This window comes from Caloenas nicobarica, chromosome 6, assembly GCF_036013445.1.
Source record: "Caloenas nicobarica isolate bCalNic1 chromosome 6, bCalNic1.hap1, whole genome shotgun sequence".
Taxonomy (NCBI): domain Eukaryota; kingdom Metazoa; phylum Chordata; class Aves; order Columbiformes; family Columbidae; genus Caloenas; species Caloenas nicobarica.
The window spans coordinates 21548770-21570868 of NC_088250.1; the positions used below are offsets into that span (position 1 = coordinate 21548770).

The 22099-nt window shown below is 40.5% G+C and overlaps 1 protein-coding gene across 3 annotated transcripts in view; it reads left to right on the forward strand.

The window, feature by feature from the left end:
* ABCB11 (ATP binding cassette subfamily B member 11) overlaps nt 1-22099 on the forward strand; it is a 41294-nt gene that overhangs the window by 18364 nt on the left and 831 nt on the right. For 2 of the 3 annotated variants that reach the window (XM_065638300.1, XM_065638301.1), the window contains exons 12-27: nt 163-273; nt 1199-1324; nt 2210-2413; nt 3695-3865; nt 4246-4447; nt 5175-5253; nt 6204-6339; nt 8019-8180; nt 11999-12103; nt 12202-12363; nt 14761-14964; nt 18134-18375; nt 18470-18626; nt 19667-19864; nt 20673-20879; nt 21755-21901. In XM_065638300.1, the coding sequence (XP_065494372.1) occupies nt 163-273; nt 1199-1324; nt 2210-2413; nt 3695-3865; nt 4246-4447; nt 5175-5253; nt 6204-6339; nt 8019-8180; nt 11999-12103; nt 12202-12363; nt 14761-14964; nt 18134-18375; nt 18470-18626; nt 19667-19864; nt 20673-20879; nt 21755-21901 (2613 nt within the window). Of the gene's footprint in view, nt 1-162; nt 274-1198; nt 1325-2209; nt 2414-3694; nt 3866-4245; nt 4448-5174; nt 5254-6203; nt 6340-6708; nt 6740-8018; nt 8181-11998; nt 12104-12201; nt 12364-14760; nt 14965-18133; nt 18376-18469; nt 18627-19666; nt 19865-20672; nt 20880-21754; nt 21902-22099 lie in introns of all 3 variants that reach the window. The other variant, XM_065638302.1, reaches the window with a different exon arrangement.

Sequence of the window (22099 nt, forward strand, 5' to 3'; positions counted from 1 at the left end):
TCGGTTTCATGTCCCTGGGGCAGAGCCTGCTGCTCGCTCGGCACAGCCAACTGCTGTTCAAACAGAAGTGCCATGGCTTTGTAAGATATTTTGAATATTTATCTGCTGCAACAGTGTTGGTTGTTTAACAGCAAATAAATAACACAATAAATTCTATCCTAGAAACCCATCATTGACTGCATGTCAGAAGATGGCTACAAGCTGGATAAAGTACGAGGTGAAATTGAATTTCATAATGTAACATTCCATTATCCCTCCAGACCAGATGTAAAGGTAATTATTCATCATTCATTCTGTGAACACAATTACTGTAAACAATCAAAATACTCTGGTTCTGCCAGCAATTTCTAGATTTTCAGTAGAGTTTGTTTTCCAGAATCCCAGACGCTCTGTTTAGAAGTAATCATTCTTCTGTTAAAGGGTTCTTCTACTTGCCATTCTGCTTATTTTACTATTCTGACATATCCTTTGCCATACATATTGCTTGCTGCTGAACATAAACTCATAGTAATTTCAGACAAAATCACCTGCATGCAGCTTTTCTTACAATCAGTTATGCACTTGTATCAACATGTGCTAGAATAGGACACAAAGTAATAAGCTGAATGGTGCAGGAGATTTAATAAAACTCTTCCATTACCCTGGGAGTGCGTCATGTGACTCACTAAAATGCTAGGAAAAGGTACAGGAGCACTGACTGTATACCCCATTATTGCACTACTATGTTTGAACTAACAAATTTTCCTTGGAAAAGCATATTCTTGGACAAGCAAATGAGTGCTATTTCTTCTAAAGACAGAGGAATACGAAGCATCAGATTTTTCTACATAATTTCACTGTTACCTTCTTACTATTTATGCTTTAACAGGCATTTATAATACATGCACAGTATTCTTTAAAGAGGATTTATTGCGAAGTTCTCCAATGGTGTGAACTTGACTAATTCTTGATGATGAAGAACAGGAAGAAACAAAGATCCAAATCTGCCTGTCCATCTTGGAAAACAGTGCTCTGTGTTTAAAAACTGTTCAAACAATGTAAAATATTTGGGTTTCTTTTTCCTCTTCATAATATTTTGATGAATTTCATGAAATTACTTTGAATCTTCCTTTTAAGATACAGAATATACCTGCTTGGTTGTATGACTGTGAGAGAATTTGAATGGACAAATGCTGCTTATTTTTTTTTTCCTCTCCAGATTTTGGATAACCTTAATATGGTTATTAAAGCAGGGGAGACAACAGCTTTTGTTGGAGCTAGTGGAGCTGGAAAAAGTACAACAATACAGCTCATTCAGCGTTTCTATGACCCCACTGATGGCATGGTGAGTGTACCAGCCTAGAATGTGTTTCTCTAGCCTTAGGGACTTGACAGAATGACATGGTTTCTTCTCCAAGGTGGGAAGGAAGACTGCTAACTTTTTTTTTTTTTTCCTGAAATATCCTCTTGTACATTTCAGGGGAATGCTGAACAGTCTTATAAAAAATAATTATGTGAAAGAGAAAAACTGTTAGGAGAAAATAAAAACTCAGTGCTAACTTTGAGTAAAAACTTTACCTATAGATACGATAATTCAGGAGTGACAAATCATTTTCCATTCTGGAAAACACAGTATTGAACATTAAACCCGCCTGGACACGTTCCTATGCAATCTACTCTAGGTGTACCTGCTTTAGCAGGTGGGTTGGACTAGATGATCTCCAGAGGTCCCTTCCAACCCCAACCATTCTGTGATTCTGTGATTATCCTATAATATTGCCCTGGTATATGCAATTATCATTTAATAATGAATTGGCTAAGAATATAAATTACATCTATTAACAGCCTCATTCCATTTGTGTGATCCTAGTTGGCACAAATCACATACATGGTGACCTGTATTTGAATGTATAAAAGACAAAGAACCAATTCATTGTAAACATATAATCATAAATTTGATGGTTACTTTCCACCTGGTTCAACTTCTGAGGCCAAGCAAAAAGAGGTGTTGAGAAATTAAATCAAAGAGTACAACACCTAGGCTCAAGAATGAGCATACACTACTACCACTGCATTGTATTCTTTTATGTCTGAAAGCTGTTTTTTACACTGATCATGCAAACACAGTATCACAGGCCTTTCATTTCCATTGCGTCTTTATTTGTCTCTGAACTGTAAGGGATAACGTCCCTGACTTTTTTTTTGTCCGTGTTTTAATTTGCTTCTGTAGATTACCCTGGATGGCCATGACATTCGTTCCCTCAATATCCAGTGGCTACGCTCACAGATTGGTATTGTTGAGCAAGAGCCAGTGCTGTTTGCCACCACGATTGCAGAGAACATTCGCTATGGTCGGGATGAGGCCACCATGGAAGACATAATCAAAGCAGCCAAACAGGCCAATGCTTACAATTTCATCATGGATTTGCCACAGGTACGCTGAACCTTGTAAAATGTTTGGCAGAATTTGATAAAAAAATAGAGAATCCTTTTGTCCCTCCCTCCATGCAGCCATTTGTGTTCAGGTGGAAGGGCAGAAGATTGATACAGATAGTAAGCAGCGACCTTTCCTTTGACTAAAGTTAATTAGGTCTTACTACGTATGTGTCACCAAGTTAAACAAACAGACAAACAAAACAACCAAAACAAATCAAACCCCCACAAACCAAGAAGAATTAGTTCCTCAGGAATCATATGCACAACATCCAATATCATGGTAATAATCATAACATGATTTTAAAATATGTATTTTTCATGCTATGGAGACGTGTTTCTGCTCAGGCCAAAAGCATTTCAGAGCCCAGACTCTCACTAGCCAGCATATGTTTTTGAGCAGTCTGCACTGATCCTCACAACCTCTTTTCCTTCTACGAGCTCTGTAAGTTACCTGGAGGTTCCCTCTTCCCTGGTTCCTTCCCTTAGGATGGCAGGGCTTTGATCAGTCCTATGTTATCCTCCTTACAAAGCCCACATTTCATAGTACTGGGCTGTTTACTTTTCTAGAATGTTATTTTGCCAAATAGCTTCTCAAAGGGATAAGTTACAGCAGTGAATCTAACTGACAGGTTTCAAGTACCATTAACTAATGTCAGTACGTACTTTTTATCCTCCATCTATGCACTTCCAGGCTTCCAGGAAACTATTCATAGAAAGGCTGTGTAAATGCCCCTCTTTATTTCCTGGAAATGAAGGACTAAACAAGATTTGGCTTTAGGCGAATATAATTATCCTGGCTCTCGAGATGCTAGGCTGTATGTGTTGTCTACCTGAACCTAATGCCACCAGAGTATGATGTCCCTGAGTCACAGACCCAGTGTTCATGGGTCACAGACCATCAGCAGACAAGTCCAGCTCTGTGGAAAGTTTGCTAGCGAGTCATCTAATGGAGAATGGGCAGGTGTTTCCTCTCCATTACTGCTTTTGCTGATATAGTCATTTTGAGCCAAATCAGAACATTTCACCTTTTTATCAGTACATGCTTTTGGCTTGGGGTTGGAACCCCAGTTTAAACAAAATGATTTTGTCCATTATGAAGTTATTTCATCAGCTCTCCTTTGAATCTGTTACACTAACAATTTTTTTGTCTTTCAAAGATGATATATTTTTAAAGTCTACTCCCAGGACAAATCGGAGAGACATTTTACCAATGTCTTCACCAGAAGCATAACAGACCCTTTTGTTATTTCTTTCATTTTCATTTTTTTCCTTCACACAGCAATTTGACACTCACGTTGGAGAGGGTGGAAGCCAGATGAGTGGAGGTCAAAAACAGAGGATAGCTATTGCTCGAGCTCTTGTGCGAAACCCAAAAATCCTGCTACTGGATATGGCTACGTCAGCACTTGATAATGAAAGTGAAGCAATTGTCCAAGAAGCGCTTCATAAGGTTTGCTATAGCATAGCACAAATAAGACTTAAAAGAGCAGAAATTATTTTTAATGCATTCTGTGGAGGGTCCTGCAGAATTGCCACAAAGCAGTGAGAAGCTTTTTTTAATAGTTGTTTCATATGTGCAAGTAGAACCTTAGTATTATTGACAGTAAATAGATTGTTTCTTACGCTGGGACATTAACAGAAATCCACAGCTCCCGTTGCTCCTGTTGCTCAAAATGGAAGCTCATCTATGGGCTATGCATGGAGTTCAAGTCAGAGTCAGCTGAAACAACTAGAATGACTCCTGTTGATCTGACCAAACTTTAGATTACATAGTGCTGGTGCCAAGCATTTCTGTTTGCTGGGAATGGGGCTGTTGTTGTTCCCTGGCAGGCTCGCCTTGGCCGCACAGCAATCTCGATAGCTCACCGCCTGTCAGCCATCAAAGCGGCCGATGTCATCGTTGGGTTTGAGCATGGAAGGGCTGTGGAGAGAGGAACTCATGACGAACTCTTGAAGAGGAAAGGGGTTTATTTCATGTTGGTGACCTTGCAAAGCAAAGGAGACACAGCACTTAGCAGAGGAGCAAAGGAAAGTAAGCATTTTGTTTTCTTTTATAAAATGACGTGAAATTCCACAGAATGCAGATTTTTTTTTTAAATTTCTTTTTTAATGAAAGCTAGTTGGTGCTTCTTTTTTTCTTCCACCTTTATGACTGAATTTTGACATTCATAGAAGTAACACACTGATAGCCTTGGCTAAAGTCTTTTTCTGCATATGCACTTAATGACCTTCCTAATATAGATCTGCCCTGAAACATTAATCCTGACCTGCAATACCTGTCACTTTATAGCTCCATTTAGTGCTGACAGTCTGGTCCTGCTGCATTTGAAATGCAAGCAAATTACAGAGTATGCCGAAACCACCCTATTTGTTTTACTTGAGGCAGATTTGAATAAAAGCTTCTGGAAATAGAGGTGTAATAGAATGATCTGTTGTATTTTTGTGGAGCATCATACCTTAGATACGATTATCTTAAGAGAGCAATTACAATGCTAAAACAGGGAAACAGCCTTTAGCAGTCACATCTCAAGTGAGACGGTCCTTGGATTAATATTCAGTTAACTTCATCATGTCAAATACAGATATAAAACTTATGGTACGTGTAGGTTGAATAGAAAGGTTGTATCACATTCCTTACCTTCTACGAAGAATTCCAGTTATGACTTGGAGACACTGCACTTTTTTGCAGAGCCACAGTGGACTTAGATTGTATGAAGTTTTAGCACAAACTGAAGAGCTCTATGCACTATATTTTACAGCAGCAGAAAATAACGTGGTTGAGCCAAATCTTGAGAAAGTCCAGTCATTCAGCAGAGGAAGCTATCGGGCCAGTTTGCGGTGAGTCTTAAAAATGATTGCAAATCTCAATATGTTTCCAGATCTCTATACTTCATCCCACTATTGCAAAATCCCAATAGTGCTAATGAATCACTTCTCTGTATGTTGCGTGAAAGAGAGTGGAAGGGCTGCAAGCATTTTACGAAGACAGAGCTCACTTGGAAAGAAATAGCGTGGGTAATACGTTACTGATTGAAGACTTATGGATAAATAGCAAGACTCTTAATTTTACTCCCCTTTCTATCCATAGTATCTTCTCTCTAATTCTGGTTCTACTGTGTTAATGTTCCATTCTTAATATTACTACCATACAGCCATATATTTGTATTACCTAATATACTTTCAGTTTAGTCACTTGAAGAATGACTTGCTGTGCAATTGCTGGAGAAATCGATGCAATGTACAAGGACATTTCATTATGGATTCTACTTGATGAAAATTAAAGCATTTTACAAGCCAGACTGTCTTGTGGCTAGACACTTATTTCTTTCAGGCAAGCTCATGTCAGACATGCAAGTGAATACATGTCTCCTACATTACAGAGTTAGGTTTCGTCAGGGATAGTGATGGGTTGTTTCAGTATCCTGCTTTGCTGGACTGAATTACTTGATAGTGATAATGGTGAATTGACCTGCTGTCTTAACAGCTTGTGCAAATATAGTAGGATACACCAGAATTTTGCTTAACAAATACACAGTGCAGGGTACATATAAGACAACATCTGAGTGGTGGGGGCGCAATATGATTTTGAAAAGTATTTGTCCTTGTTGTGGGATATTATCTTCTCAAGAAGTTGAGAGAACATAGAAAAAGAAAGAAAAGGTCTGTGGGATTCCTGTGATTTGCTTCAGTGAATCCTGATTTAGTTCATATGAAAACTGCACCTGCTTTGCAAGCAAATATTGTGTTGTTGAGCTGTGAAGAACAGACCATTTCTGTCCTCTTTACAGAGCTTCACTTCGGCAGCGCTCCAGATCTCAGCTCTCTAATGTGGTCCCTGACCCTCCATTATCCATTGCAGGAGATCATGCAGAGTCTATGTATCTGACGCCTTCTTATGGAGAAGATGATGGACAGGCAAAAAAGGTCAGGTCCAATAGTTTGTTATTCAGTTTTTAGCCAAACAGGTTATATTACTTGGTAATTATAACCTGTAGATACGTGCATCTGTTATAGTTGTTGTGGACAGATACATCTTCTTGGATCGATCCTTTACTTAAACTTATACTGTTGGAAAACGGTATACACAATACTTAAGGTCTGTAAACAAAAGGCTTTTATTTTGCAACTTGATCCAATTGGCAAATGATTTGGTGGCAGAAGGATTTATGTTGTTGTAGGTTCAACTGGTAAACATAAAAGGTTTGTGGTACATGTGGAGCTGTAAATCTTATGTTATTGTATTACTTATAAAAAAGAAAGCAAAAGAATAGAAGTATAGCAAAAAAAGAAGAGAGAGAGAGAGAAAGATGTCACAATCCTTATGGCTCTGCTTTATGTGTGATGGGGTTTGTGGTTTCTGATCCAGCGACGTGCGGCGTCATCTGGTGTCTTGTTCAGTTCATGTGGTAAGACTGGTGGGCAGAGTGGTCCTCAGGATGGTGGGTGCGCACCACCAGTGCTTGCACAAGGTGGGCCTTTATAGTCCTCTGTATTGCCCGCTTGCGTAATCTTTGGTCTTTTGTGCAGGCGTTACTGGGGGGGTGCTTGCAAAAGACAGAAAAGTCCTGAAAGGTCTCAAGTCATCTTGAAGGTTCTCAGCTTTTCCCTTAGTGTCATTCTGGGCCTATCAGAAGACAGAGCTACATGCTCTCCAACACATCTCCCACCTCCTGTATCAGCCAGCTGGCCTTGGTCTGTGGCTCCTTAGCTTGTCGTTGATATGTAAATCGCAATCCACCTTATCACAAATGTCCCATCTCCTGCTACTAGGGATGTCCCATCTCCTGTGGCTGGATGAACTGGTTTTGCCACAATGTTTGAGCCATTATACTTTTCAGTCTGTGACAAACGTCTGTTTTGTCTGGGCATTTCTAGCCATATGAACTGAGAGAGATGAGCAGGGCTCATTTTGTGTTACAAAAATTCCGCACAAATTAAACTGCAGAGCAAGTTATAATTTGATGATGAATATTCTGCTCTTCCTGAGAATAATTATGGGAACTCAGCATATAGTCTGAGGCTGTTTCACAGAAGGGAGGCGTAATTAGCATGTATAAAGCCTGACTCCAACTACCACTCTGAGACCTCCCTTGTTTTAATTTTATAGCATACCTGCTAATTTGATGCTGAGTCTAATCACTGTGTTCACCCACGATACTTTAAAATAATATTTAAGAAGATTCCAGAAGTGACACAAAAAGATGCTTGTGAGGAAGATGTTGCATCACACCTCATCTGGAGGCAGCAAAAAGAGAACAGCTTGAGTTTCAGTGGCAGAAAATCTGAAATGGGTCATAATTAACCCCTTAAGTTAGAATAAGTAGAGCTGCACAAGGCACGAATATCTCTCTTTTTCTCCAGGGACAGTAAAGGTAATAATTTATGTAACCCTCTTGTGACTCCCTAGCCCCACAAGAGCTCCAGACAGCAACCAAGACCCATCACTGCCCCTTCCTCCACAAAACTAGAGCAGCTGTTTGGGCCCTAAATGGCCATTTAACAGATTACACAATTTAACTCACTGTCCAAGGGAGACTATCACTGGGGGACTGCATTTGTTTCATAAATCCAACCTTTTTTTTTTTTTTTTTTTTTTTTTTTAGGAATCTGCTGTTGTGGAGGAAGATGTCAAGCCTGTACCATTTACCAGAATTTTGAAGTACAATGCCTCTGAATGGCCATACATGGTGCTTGGATCTCTGGCAGCAGCTGTGAATGGAGCAGTCAGTCCACTCTATGCTTTGTTATTCAGTCAGATTCTTAAGGTATGTTACGCTAACATTTTCCAGTGTATTTTAGCTCTGAAGCAGAGGGGAGTGAATGTATGATGCAGAGCTTGACATGTTTTGAGGAAATCTTTAGATCTCATCAAGTAAATGGGATTAGCCTTCTTGCCTATAAAAAAAATTTCTGTAGACATATTTATGTCACTGTCATCACACTATCATTTGAGCTCTTGAAGGAGTAGGTTTGTTAGCATTGTCATTTCTTCTTCATTATCTCTCTTGTCACTTTCCAGGAACTGCTGGGAGTGGGTTTCTATAGATGCATACAGTTTATTTTAGATGAGTCAAGATGTACCTTGTGCAGTTACAGTGGAGAGAGAGGCACGCAGAGGTCCTTCTCTGCAGAATTTTATTCTACAGACTTGGCCAAGCTTTGGAAAAAGCTTTGGATCAGAGGCAAAAAATACTTCACTTTTGTATTCATAAATTTCAGGCAGCTCTTTGCTGCCTGCTCCCTGCAGAATGCCCTGGGAGAGGTAGATAATTGTATCAGAGTTCAAAGATGCCAGAGAAAAGTAGACTTGCATCAACAAGTTTGGAAGACAAGCAGAAAACAGGAATATGCTTTAAACCTTGGCATTTACGAAAGTATGCATTACTGTCAAAATCCACAGCCTCACTTGAAACTTTTCAAGAGTTCAACCATGGTTGTTTTTTCATTCAAAAACTTCCCATAATAGAAAGAGGATTCTTCCCATTTTGTAAAACAGCTTTTTGAGGAAACATCTGCCAAATTAGTGGGAAGCGGGTGGGCTGCCTGAAGAAATTCAGCACTGCTCTAATGCCTAAGAAAGTGTCCTAAATTTTCAGAGTTAGGAGGTTAGAGAAAACCTCTCCATTGATGCTGTTCTTATTGAGCAAAGTAATAATACATTTACTGGGAAGAAAATGTGAATGCCACTATCGCTTTGTGGTTTGGGTACTCACCTGAGATAGGCTAAAACTTGTTTTGTGATTCCCACTTACTTGTTTAGGTCATTGTAGGTACATGTATGTGTAACAAAGAATATATGACCTAAAGGGCAGACACTCTTCCAGAAACTGGAGGTCCGAAACCTTTCAGGCAGGAAAGACTGACTGACTGACTGACTGAATGCCCCAGCATCTGGGCTACTGATTAGAAAAGAATTGAGAAAATGCTTCTAATAGCAGTGCCAGCAACCTGTCGAAGGAAAACTTGACTTTTTGCTGTTTATTTTTTTTGAAGGGGAGGGTGTTTCGCCTTAGACATTTCTGTCTGGGAAGTTACTCAAGACTTTGAATCACATTTACTTGCAGCTTGATGTTTGCTAGCCAAGATCCAGGGAGCGGCAGAGTAAAACACGTTCCAGTCCCTGTTGATTCACTTAGTGACTCCTGGCCAATGTGCTCAGCCTTCTAGCCATAGGTGTGCTACCTCCAAACACTTTTTGCATGTTTAAACCTCATGCCAAGGACTGTGGTTTTCACTAGACAACAGGTGAGACACTGCTGCATGCATTCTGCAGTGAATCTAACCTTTGATTCCTTTTGAGAGAGGTTTTCTAGACACTGGGAGATCTGGGGCTGATGTCATCCTGCAAGATGCTGAATGCCTTCACTGCCAAGGATTAATTCCTTCTCTGAAGGTTTCTGTCCATCAAAGGAGAGAGCTTGCAAGAAGAAAACAAGCCATAAAGAACATGAACAAAGTCCAACATCTGTGTTTCATTATTCATAAATTTAAAACATTTCTGCCTGGTGCCAAGGCAGTCAGGCAGATGGAATATGCATCTGCTTTCCAAGCTGTCTGAATATCTGCAATGATGTTGTGACAGACATGTGGGCTTGTACTTTGGGACCAATATGCTGGGGAAGTGAGGGGAAAAATCCCCACAGCTATGAAATGAAAGGATAAATTTAGCAAAGTCAGCCTTGAAGGTTCTCAGAAATTAATCCTAAAAAGTAAATGAAGAACTGGATGATACTGCATATGTCTTCTGATCAGTTCAGATCAGAAGTGTACCTTTGGAACAAATTTCTCAGCACTTTCTTCTTACTGTGCTTTGGTTCCCACTGTGGAACTGTCTCACAGTATGGGAAATGGATCCTTTCCAGTGAAACTTAACTGGAAGATGTGCTCCCACTGCTATTGGGCATGAAGCCCATGGCCCCAGATAAAAGATAGTCAATGCTAAAACTGTTGAAACTTGTATAATCTGAACATGGACACCTCAGCAACAACTCTTTCCTTTTATAGGCCTCATGCTATTGTCCATGCTACATGTTACTGTAATCAATGTTATTTTTTTAAATCAACAACATAGGTGAAATACACAGCTGAGCATGTTGGGATAGCTGCAGAATGGGATAGTTCAATTCTACAGGACAGATTTGCAAGGGGAAAAAACCCCTTTGTTTGCAATACAGAGATCTCTTATTTTTATTGAAACATACCTAGTGGGTTTTTTTGGTAAAAAAGATTAACCTAAGAAAGTAATATGCTTTGGAACTGATAAGACAGCATGGCATTGGAACAGCTCTTAGCTTGAAATGCCAAGTGCCATTTTGATACTATTGTTTTGGATTTTGTAGGATTTGTTTTGTTGCCAAGGTACTGATGTACAAAGTTAAAATACTTGAAGTGGAATTCCCACTAGAGAACAGCTATTTCTTTTTCTCAGATTCATGCTCTAATTCTTCCCTGTTACTTTGACGCATAGCTCACTTTAAAACACAAATAGCTTGGGTTGAGCTTGTAAGACTAGTACTTAAGCTTATTTTTGTGGAATTTTTTATATTTTGCAGCTGTAATTAAAATTCTTGCTTCTCTTTTTACTGTTAAATACTTACCTAGAAGAATTTAAGGTGATTTTGATATAAGAAAAATGCACAGGTTGTTTTTAATAACGCCTTACAGACAACAGGTTGAGAGATTAGTCAGTTTATAGTAATTTTTACTTGCAAAATCCAACTAGAATTAATTTGAGGTTAGTGGAGAAATACAAACATGAGCTGTGGCTTGTACCTGAAAGCAGCAGAAGTAGTTCAGGTAGGTTAACTGACCTACATATGAACTGCTCTGACTGAAAAGAATTGCTAAGGGATGGCTACTTAGATGTGGACTTCTACTTCAGCAGCAGCAAGTAATGCTGGCAGGTGTTGAAAATGAGCAGATACTAACACCAAGTGATAAAAGGAAATACCATGGAGACGGGAGGGGGGGATGGCTCTACTTGAGGCATTAATGCTTTTTCTCAAGGACCCAGCAGTAAGCGAATAGCTTGTATCCACACTCCTTCAGTAAAAGACCATAGGTTTCTCCTGAATCCTACTCACAGAAATGATGATCTGTTAGTGTTGTGCAAGGAGAGTCATGCTAGGGTATAATTGTTTACACAGACTTCATTTTTTATGGCCCAATAAAGTTGCAATTGTCATAGATTAGAGAGGAAGTGAGGGAGCTGCTGCACTGTTGCTTTGCTGCTAGGCTGTTTTTTCATTACTATTCGCTGGTTATCACACTGGATCTTGTTTAGAGCAGGGGGTGATTAGTTAATTGTACTATAAATACGGATGGGCAACAAGTAGTAGCAGTATGTGGAGACACCGAGTATAATAAACTTGTTGTTTAACAGGAGTAAAAAGCATTATGTTGTACCCAGGCTCACCTTAGGAAAAATAAGGAACCAGGTCTCTGCAAGGAGTGAGGGAGAGCTCTGTGTCCTGGCTTTGGCTCAAGGATGGGCTTCTGCACTTGGCAACAGGGAGTCATGAATAAACTTCACACGCAGCAAAACTGACACTTCTAACATGATGCCACTCATTTTTTTTCAAAGACCTTCTCCATTCTTGATGAAGAAGAACAAAGAACCCAGATCAATGGTGTCTGCCTGCTCTTTGTCTTTGTCGGAATTATTTCGTTTTTCACACAGTTTTTACAGGTAATAGCAGTCCAATATGGGTACATTTTGTTTCTGATCCCTTGTTCTGTGCATATCTCTTTCTGTGCATTATCTGTATTTATTATTATGCACCCCAGGCATATACTTTTGCCAAGTCTGGTGAGCTGCTTACAAGACGGTTACGGAAAATTGGTTTCCAGGCTATGCTGGGGCAAGACATTGGGTGGTTCGATGACCGGAAGAACAGCCCTGGTGCTTTGACTACAAGACTTGCAACAGATGCTTCTCAGGTCCAAGGGGTAAGACCCGGTAGCTTAAGAATTGTTTTACTATAAGCACTGATTGAAGGCCTATTTTGGCACATCACCACAGAAATTATCTAGCATGCAACCAGCACAAATAGGGTCACCATTTACTGCCCATCATTCCTGCCTATATTACCAGAAAAAGAACACAAAAATCAATAAAAACCCAATCATTAGTGGAACCCAAGAGGGCATCCAGTGCAAAAGTTTAAATTTCTTTTTTTCTGGAGGTTATTTAGCTTTTTGCCACAATGCTTAACTCTTTAGTTCAAAAACATCAGACTACTATTTTAGCAACATTCCTCACTAATCCTGTTTTCAAGTTTTCAGCATGGTATTTTGTTTGTTGTGACATTTTTATTTAGACTGATGTTCTACTTGAAGAAAGAGTTTACAGTACTGGCTGGTGCTCTGGCCAGGGAATTATGCAGCCAGTTTTAGTGTGACTTACTATTTGGGAAAGTGAACCACTAACTCCATGTGTTGTGTTCCTTAGTGGATGAGAGTTAAATTATGCTGAGCTATAAAAGGTACCTACCTATCTGAATTGATGCTTTGGTAGGAGTGAGTCAGATGCCATTTTACTTGGCTCTAATGCAAGCAATTTTCTAGAAGCAAAGAAGGAAACACACAGATTTCTTTGTTACAAAAATTGTCCTGTTTCAACTTGACTGAAGATGGTGGGTTAGTTTTTAAAAAGTATTAATTGAAGTTTTAAGAATTTAAAAGACAAATGAGAGAAGAGGCTCCCAAAACCCCTGTCAGCAGCAATTTCTACAGAATCAGAGAAACCAGCTGCAAACCTCTCCAGCCCTTTCAGGCACTTACAGGGTATATTGTAATTGAAATAAACAAACTTGTAAACCACTGACTGAACCATTTAATAGCCTCCCAAGGGACATCTTTGTTCTAAGCATGTGTAGAGCAGCGGGGCATAGCCATTCCACCCACAGCTCTGGGGAAACACCAGAGCTACCTGAGCAGCAGTGTCCTCTACCCTTCACTGCCTGACACAGAGCGCAGCCAACTGCTGCTACTGCAGAGCGAGCTGAGGTGAGAAGCTGCAGGCGAGTGTCCGGGCTCTAAAAATGTCTGTGTCTGCACAGGAGTAAGAAGTGGAATCTTGGAGTGTGGGGGGGCTGTTAGAGCTGCAGGATCCCGTTTAGAGCAGCCCCATGGCTGCTCCGTTGGGTCGCAGATCTGGGAGGTGCACCTTCCGCCCTGGCCACCCCTGAGCACTTCACACTGTCACTGCAGGTCAGAGCAGGAGCAGATGATGAGCATTTTGTCCTGCAAGGTCACACATCCTATGAATGAATTTGACTGAAAACGATCAAGGATAGCAAATGTATTTTTTTTTCTAATGCATAGCAACCTATCCAGGGCTGCTGTTTACTGCCATGAAAGGAAATAACTTTTGAGTAAATAAATCAAGTTTGTAACAAAGAACAGTGTTCTTGAAGTACATATGAGAAGATGAATGCATTCAATAAAGGTGATGTCAAAGGCATATTTAAAACTCTTCCTTAATCATAGAATCATTTCAGTTGGAAGATACCCTCATGATCATTGAGTCCAGCCATAACCTAACTCTAGCACTAAACCATGTCCCTAAGAACCTCATCTAAATGCCTTTTAAACACCTCCAGGGATGGTGACTGCACCACTTCCCTGGGCAGCCTGTTCCAATGCCCGACAACCCTTTCCATGAAGAAATTTTTCCTAATTTCCAATCTAAGCCTCCTCTGGCGCAACTTGAGGCCATTTCCTCTTGTTCTATCACTTGCTACCTGGGAGAAGAGACCAACCCCCTCCATGCTACAACCTCCTTTCAGGTAGTTGCAGACAGCGATAAGGTCTCCCCTCAGCCTCCTTTTCTCCAGGCTGAACAGCCCCAGCTCCCTCAGGCGCCCCTCATAATAAAGAGACAGGCAAAAATGCAGCTTTAATTTGTCCTTCCTCAGTGATGTTTCTTACTGATTGTAGCACAGCTGAGACTTTGTTGTTAAGTTGCAAAAGGGTTCTGTTTATTATTTAAATCTAGATGGATAAATGTAGGGGCTGAACTGAGTATTCAGATGAGTGATTCCCCAGGGAACCAAGGGAACTAATGTAAACAGTTAGATTATCTTTCTCACAATCGTTAGAAACAATTGTCTGAGTTCACAATGGAAAGTTGGGTGGATAAAAGGAATATTGGACATTTGCGGTCCTCTTGATACAAGTAATTGGAAATAGTATATCCAAACTGGCTAAATTCCAGTGCAGTCAGCAGCCGCTGGTGCCTTATGATATTTTAATTAAATTTTCCTATAAAACTTTAGAAAACTCTAAATTATTGAAGTTACTATTGGAGTACAAGTCAATAATCTCTGTTTCTTTTCTTTGAAGGCAACTGGATCACAGATAGGAATGATTGTCAATTCCTTTACCAACATTGGGGTGGCCATGATCATTGCTTTCTACTTCAGCTGGAAACTCACTTTAGTTATACTGTGTTTCTTGCCATTTTTGGCCTTATCTGGAGGTGTGCAGGCTAAAATGCTGACAGGATTCGCCTCTCAGGACAAGAAAGCGCTGGAAGCTACTGGACGGGTAATGTTATTTAAAAACTAATTTATATTTGCAGTCATGGGTAGTTGAAAAATCGGGCATTTGGGACCATCTGTAATTCAAATGTAATGAAACCGGCAATGTTTTGCAAATAAGTTTTAATATTTCGGCTTGTCAGACCCTTGAAACACCATTGGGAACTCCTTAACTGCAAAAGCACTTGCTGCATGGAATGTGACTGACTTTGCAAAAGTTACTGGGGCTAATTGGTAGGCACAGATCTCTCAGTAGTCCATTTCACCTTTGTCAGGTTTTATTTAAATACTGAATTGTTGATGCCCTGTGACCATGCTGTGATACTTGTTCACTTAAAAATCCTCACATCTGAGAATTCAGCACAGAACCACAGATCAGCATGTGGATTTTAGAGAAAGCAGAATTGTTCCTTCAGTGGGTCCTACTGGCTTACCAGCTTCTCCATCAGTGCGTGCTACAAGATCACAGGCATAACTTTATTTTTATGCACGGATTTTAAGGGTTAAAATTCTGTCAATTCTCATTTCTCAGCTAGTATAGATATAATTTTTTTTAAATTCAGGTAAGCATTAACCCTTTTTCTGTTAATTTCTAGCAGGAGACACAGCACTTTCTCATAATTCTTTAAATTTTGCTCCATGGTGGAAACACACCTGGTATTAAACTAACCAGCATGGGACTTAAGGAAGGAATTCCCTTTCCTTGGAAAGAATGTGTCCTGTGTTTGGTGACCCCTGGCTAAAGCCCCCTCCTTGTTACTCCAGCTCCACTCTCATGGTTAGCAGCCAAACAAGAAGGTGGGGACACCAGAGAAAGGAATGTCATTGTCCCACGAGTTCACTCCTATGCGGGGCTGCTGCCTTTCAAACACTCAAATTCCTTTGACTTCAGTTCTGGGTCACTAAGTTCTGGCACGTGACCCAGAACCAGACCCTTTTAAAATATAACTGGTTCAAATGTGTGGAAACTGAACAGCTCCAGAAATGTGGGGGATTTAGAAGACAGGCAACATGAGGAAGACTGCCACAGGTTACCCTACTCAGAGTAATGCCTGAGCCTTCTCCTCTGCTTCAGGCTGCCATATTTCTAGCATCAGAAATAAGTAATCTTTGCAGTCCTCTCAAAACCTCCAGTTTTCCTTCTGCAGAGCTACTTCAGCCCATACTAAAATTACTCTTGCAGACTTACCACTCCTCCCAATCCTTCTCCTTCCTACATTAAAGTCTTGCCCACCAAAGGTCTTACCCATCCCACCTTCCACCCTGCCCCGTCTGAACCTTCCCTCCACCCATCTCAGCTCTCAAACAACTACCTTCAGCCTCCTCTTGACCTTCATCAGTGCAGCAAAGACCGGGACCAGAGCCCTTTGCCCTGTTCCGCCCTCATCTTCTGGCTGTTTCCTTCCCCTCGCCTGCGGCAGCTGCCTCAGCCCACTGCCCCCGCCCAGCTCCTCCAGAAGCAGCAAATCTTCAGCTCCCGAGTCCCATTTCTGGGTGTGACTTAAAGAAGCACGTCATGACTGGGGACACAGAACTTAAAACAACATTTTGACTGCCTATACACGCAGACTTCTGGAAATTACTTTTTCTAAAAGCACAAAAGATATTATGTGAATTAATGTCACTTGACTTTGGTATCACTAATCAAACGAATACTTTTATGGGCCACTGTTGAGTGCTGTTAGGAACAATCTTCAGTTCCAGAACCCAAGGAAGAATTAGGACCTGACCAATTGCCCACATTCAGAATAGTTTAACTATTTACAAAAAGTGGTAAATCAAAACACTGTCTTGGAACTGACAAGTAGAAAAACTTCACTAATTAGTCAAGGCATCAGCTTTTATTCAACAGAATGCCCCAGAGGCTGGGATGAAAAGGGCACTCAATGCTTCGGCAGTTTTGGCAATCACTGATTATGTCTGGTGTTATTTTCTAATCTATTTACCAGCACTGCATCCAAATGCTAAACACTCTGAGTTCTTCCACAGGGATTGCTCGTTAGCCACGCTAAACATGGAAAAGAACAGTCTGAACAATCCCATTCACAGCACCTACTTATCTGCTCCTTTGCGTTTTATGACAATGCAAGAGATTTGACTCTTAATTTTGGGCAGGGAAAACCCCCGAAATTGGAAGGAATATTTTAAACAATTTATATTCAGATCTCTTCCTCCATGCTGAGAACATTCATGAGCCATATGAGTATTGCTTCCCAAAGGAAAATGTCACGCTGTGAAGCTACTGTCAAAGTCCAGACATTTAAAACCAATTTCTTAATAAAATTACTTGAGATAAGTATGGTGCAATTAGGATCAGTCAGTCAATTTACTTCTATAGATAAAGCTCTAATACTATTTTTTGGGACAGAAACTCGAACTCTGACTGGCAGCAAAACACAATGTAAAGCCTACCACTAATCAAGGCTGCAGAGAGGTTTCCAACTCAGAGAAAGATCACAGGGATTAACTCATACTTTCCTGTGTTGCATTTTTCTATGTACAAAGGCAAGCATTTGTTTATTCTTTGTCTATGTATAAAGTAAAAATCCTGGTAATTGTGTCACTGATGTTAAAGGAGTCAAGATGTCACCCTCCATTTATATGTGCCATCTCATCAGGCTTTTTTTTGGACAAACAAGAGAAAGAGGGAGCGTGAGGAAACGTAGTAAATTCAAGTGGTTTTAACTTTCATAAGTTAAGAAGCATCCCTTCTAACTCTTCTGACTATTGGTATCAGTAAAGCAAATAATTGAAATAAACATCTTTAATTAATAAATGCATGCAATCAAGGAAATATAACAGTGTTCCTAAAGCCATTTTTGCTTTTGTGGACGTCCCGTTTATTCACATTATGTGAAAGGAGTCACAAGTGAGAGCATGTGCCTGATTTCCAAAGTGTCCTTACAGTATGTTGGCTGTAGGGGCGCAGACAGAGCATTGCTATGGAGGATGTTAGTGGACAAGTGCTTGTATAAAGTTTCTCTTTAGATTGGCTGATGTTTGGGTCAGTTTGTATCATATCTGAATTAATTTATATGTTAGCATCCTGTGTTCATGAAAGAATCATGCATTTGTGAAAGAGCACACTCCTCTTTTCCAAGGTAAAATTAGGAGCTTTAACCCTTGCTTGCTTGCTTGCTTCCTTTTTTTTTTGTTTGGTTTGGTTTCTCCTCCAGATTTCCAGTGAAGCCCTCTCTAATATCAGGACTGTAGCTGGGATAGGGAAAGAGAAAATGTTCATCAGCAATTTTGAGAAGAACCTGGTTATGCCCTATAGAGCCGCAATAAAAAAAGCACAAGTTTACGGACTCTGCTTTGGCTTTGCCCAGAGCATCGTGTTCATTGCCAACGCTGTCTCGTACAGATACGGTGGGTTTCTGGTTAGCAGTGAAGGCCTCCATTACAGCTTCGTGTTCAGGTAAGTCTGCCCTGTGCCAGGACCAGCCTGGTCTCAGTGCAGTGTGCAGGTTCCCCATGGCTTCCCAACAATGACCGTGTCCCCCTTCCCGCAGGGTCATCTCTGCTATTGTGACCAGTGGAACTGCTTTAGGAAGAGCTTCTTCGTATACCCCAAACTATGCCAAAGCCAAAACATCCGCTGCACGCTTTTTTCAACTGGTCGACCGTCTTCCGAAAATCAGTGTTTACAGTGAAAAAGGAGAAAAATGGGTAAGAGTGGAGATGAGTAACTGGTGATGTTATGCAGCTCCATATAAACATTGAAGTTGCGCTAACGGTTTACAAGTTGATTAGGATCACTGTATTATGGGAAGGTTGTACTGGTGGTATAATTGTTACTTGTCTTTGCTCTTTTGGGAGCAGTGAGCCCTGTACTAGACAGCAAGAGCAACATCAAGCGTGGCCATCAGGAATGTGTCAGGGTAAAACTGTGAACGGGAGCAGGGCCAATCTGGCTGACTCAGAGGAGAATGTTTTTTCTTTCTGCTCTGCAGTTCACACACAAACCTGCCTATCGCTGGCTTACAATGGAGGCTTTTTTCCATTCACATCAAAATGTTGCGGGTGTTCATGAGGAGGCGAATCATCTATGAGTCAGACAAAACGAAAATGCTTAAGTTTTGGTGAATTCTAAAGTCAGTCCCAGAAAATTCAAATAGTTTCTCTTTCATTTATTTTTTCCAGAATTAAACAAAAACTTGAAATAATTGTTACAAACTAAATACATTAAGTATTTTGCTTCAAACCATGAAAATGAAGTCTCTTCATTCCCTTCAGAGTTTTGTAAAAGAGTTTTTTAAGAGTTCTGGGAAAATTGACCTGAATTCATGTATATTTTTAATGCTGCAAAGTTCAATTGATTTTTTTTTTTTTTTTTACCAAATCCATGTTTTTGCACATATATATATGGACTATCAGCAAATTTACACTTACACAGTGTCCATATTAAAAGACAAAACTTACCTGCTTGCAAGGCAGTCCTCTTCCCGACTGATGCCTCTGACCAGCGTGGTACGGGGAAGCATAAGCAGAGCAATAGTTTTATGACTAATGGCTTCATCTCTAGGACAGCTACTCCAGTATGGTTATTAATCCCTCTTTCTGGGCTAATTTCACAAGTGCTAATGTCACATTTTAAATAAGAGATGCAAGAATGGAATTTGAGGAAGAGTTACTTTGTACTTTACAACTCAGTTTTGAGCTCAAGTTCACTCCAGTATCTTTCTCTTTCTTTTTTTTTTTCCCACCAGGAAGATTTCAAGGGAAGCATTGAATTTATTAACTGTAAATTCACATACCCTTCTCGGCCTGATATTCAGGTCCTGAAAGGCCTCTCTGTAGCCGTGAACCCTGGACAGACTTTGGCATTTGTCGGAAGCAGCGGCTGTGGTAAGAGCACCAGTGTCCAGCTTCTGGAGCGTTTCTACGACCCTGAGCAAGGCCGTGTGGTAAGCAACAGAAACGTGGTTTGTGCGCTGTTGTTTTCAGCCATGCTACGAGGGCTGTTCGAGTGTGTCCTGCTGTGGGCAGCCCAGCAGCAGTGGCACAGACATCTGCAGCTTGGGCCTTCAGCTCCTGCTCGAACAAATGTGGACTGTTCTGACAATTCCTGAGTATCATCTCAGATGTATTCAGGCAGGAGCACAATAGTCCGAGCCTCACGTGTACCTTCATGCATTAGGTACACCCTAGGCATTCATCTTGGTAGTCCTGTACGAAACATATAATGTGGGGTGTACACTGTGGGAGCACAAGCAAAAATCAAGCCTGAATGGAGCAACAAAAAGTCTGGAACATCCCTAAGTATATAGCTTCAAAATGCAGCATCTTTGCAGGTTGAATTTGTCTAGATTTAACTTCCAGTTATTCAATTACTGATAGTTTAAAAAACTTCTATGGCTTTTCCTCATGTAAATACTTAACCAACTACATTGATTTCTCTTTCTTTGGAAAATGTGGTGATCACTATGCCAGGAAGGCAACAAACCATGTGCCTAACCTTAAGCAATTAAATAGTTCCCTTGGACTTAAGATTAAGTGAATGGTTTAGTGTTTGGCTGGATCACAGACATACCCAGAAAATACACATCACACACAAAGGAGTCAAATATAAGCAGATTCTTCAAATCATTTAAAATCATTTGTGTTTGCATTTTAGTAATACAGCTAAAACATTTAGTTCTGCTATGAACTATTTGGCTTTTGCAGGCTGTTGTTTTGGAATAACGTTTCAAGTTTTCTCCTGTTTCCTGGTAGTTAATAGATGGACACGACACCAAGAGAATAAATGTAGAATTTCTTAGATCAAAAATTGGAATAGTCTCCCAGGAGCCTGTGCTGTTTGACTGCAGCATCGCTGACAACATTAAATATGGCAGTAACACCAAAGAGGCAACGATGGAAAAAGTCATAGAAGCAGCCCAGAAAGCTCAGCTGCACGATTTTGTCATGTCACTGCCTGATGTAAGTACCCACGAGGCCTTGGCTGTGGAACTCCAGATAGGCTGCTCTGCGTTCATTACAGCTGGAGTTGCTCCAAACCAAATCAAAGTTGCTACACACGTGTGCCTTTTATTTACTTTTAGAGCTGTAACAGTAGGAGCACAGAGGCTGTCGTGACCATTCCTTATCTTCCCGAGAGTTTGGGTGTTAGTTGCTACTGGATTTTTACACAGTAGGCAAATACTTATAAAACGAAAATGAGCAGTTACAACTCTGAACTAGGAGAAAAGGGCAGATTTTTCAAAGCCACAGACAAGAAAGCAGCAGCAGCAGCACAGTTCAGCAGTCAAAGCATGACACTCAGTCAGGAAATATAAATCCTGCTCCCGGCTGTAGGAAATTTGCCTTGTGACTGGGGCGTGATACTTACACAAAAATATTTGCAGCTGGCTGCTTACGTGCACTTAAGAAGTATTTAAATGCACTGAAATAATACAAATATAAATCAGAACATAAAAAGTATGAATAGGATTTCAGCACCCAAACAAAATATTTGTCCAGAAAGGCCTTAAATCACTTTTATCCTCTTTTCCCAAATTGCGGGTGGGGTGTGTGGATTTCTTTTCCCTCAGACAAATCAGCCAATATCTTGCTATCAAATTTTTCTTCCATGCCCGTCACCGTACTGCCTGCACACTGTGTGTGGCAACGCGTGGCTCCGAAATATCCCCCAAATACGCGTATCACTCGTTCAGTATTTCTGCATTGCCGGGTTGTTTAAGGCGGAGGCAGCCATGGTCAGCACTCTTGCCTCTCTTCTCCTGCTCTTCCTTCAGGCTGTGAACTGCTGTGTTTGCTCACACCTGAATAACATCTTCCTTTTGCATGTTTTTCAGAAATACGAAACTAATGTTGGAGCTCAAGGATCCCAGCTGTCTCGTGGGCAAAAACAACGCATTGCTATAGCAAGGGCCATCATACGAGATCCTAAAATTTTATTACTGGATGAAGCTACATCTGCTTTAGACACAGAAAGTGAGAAGGTAAATGCGCAGTGATAAGCAATAAGGGGAAGTTAATACAATGGCTGACAATGTACAACACCTTTGTCTGTTCTACAGAGACATCCCGACGTATTCCACTACATGACCACAACATTATTCACATTGTTAATTCAGCACTTATACCTTTAATGATCTTTTAGAAAGATCCAGGAAGCACAACTATAAAACCAGCAGCCA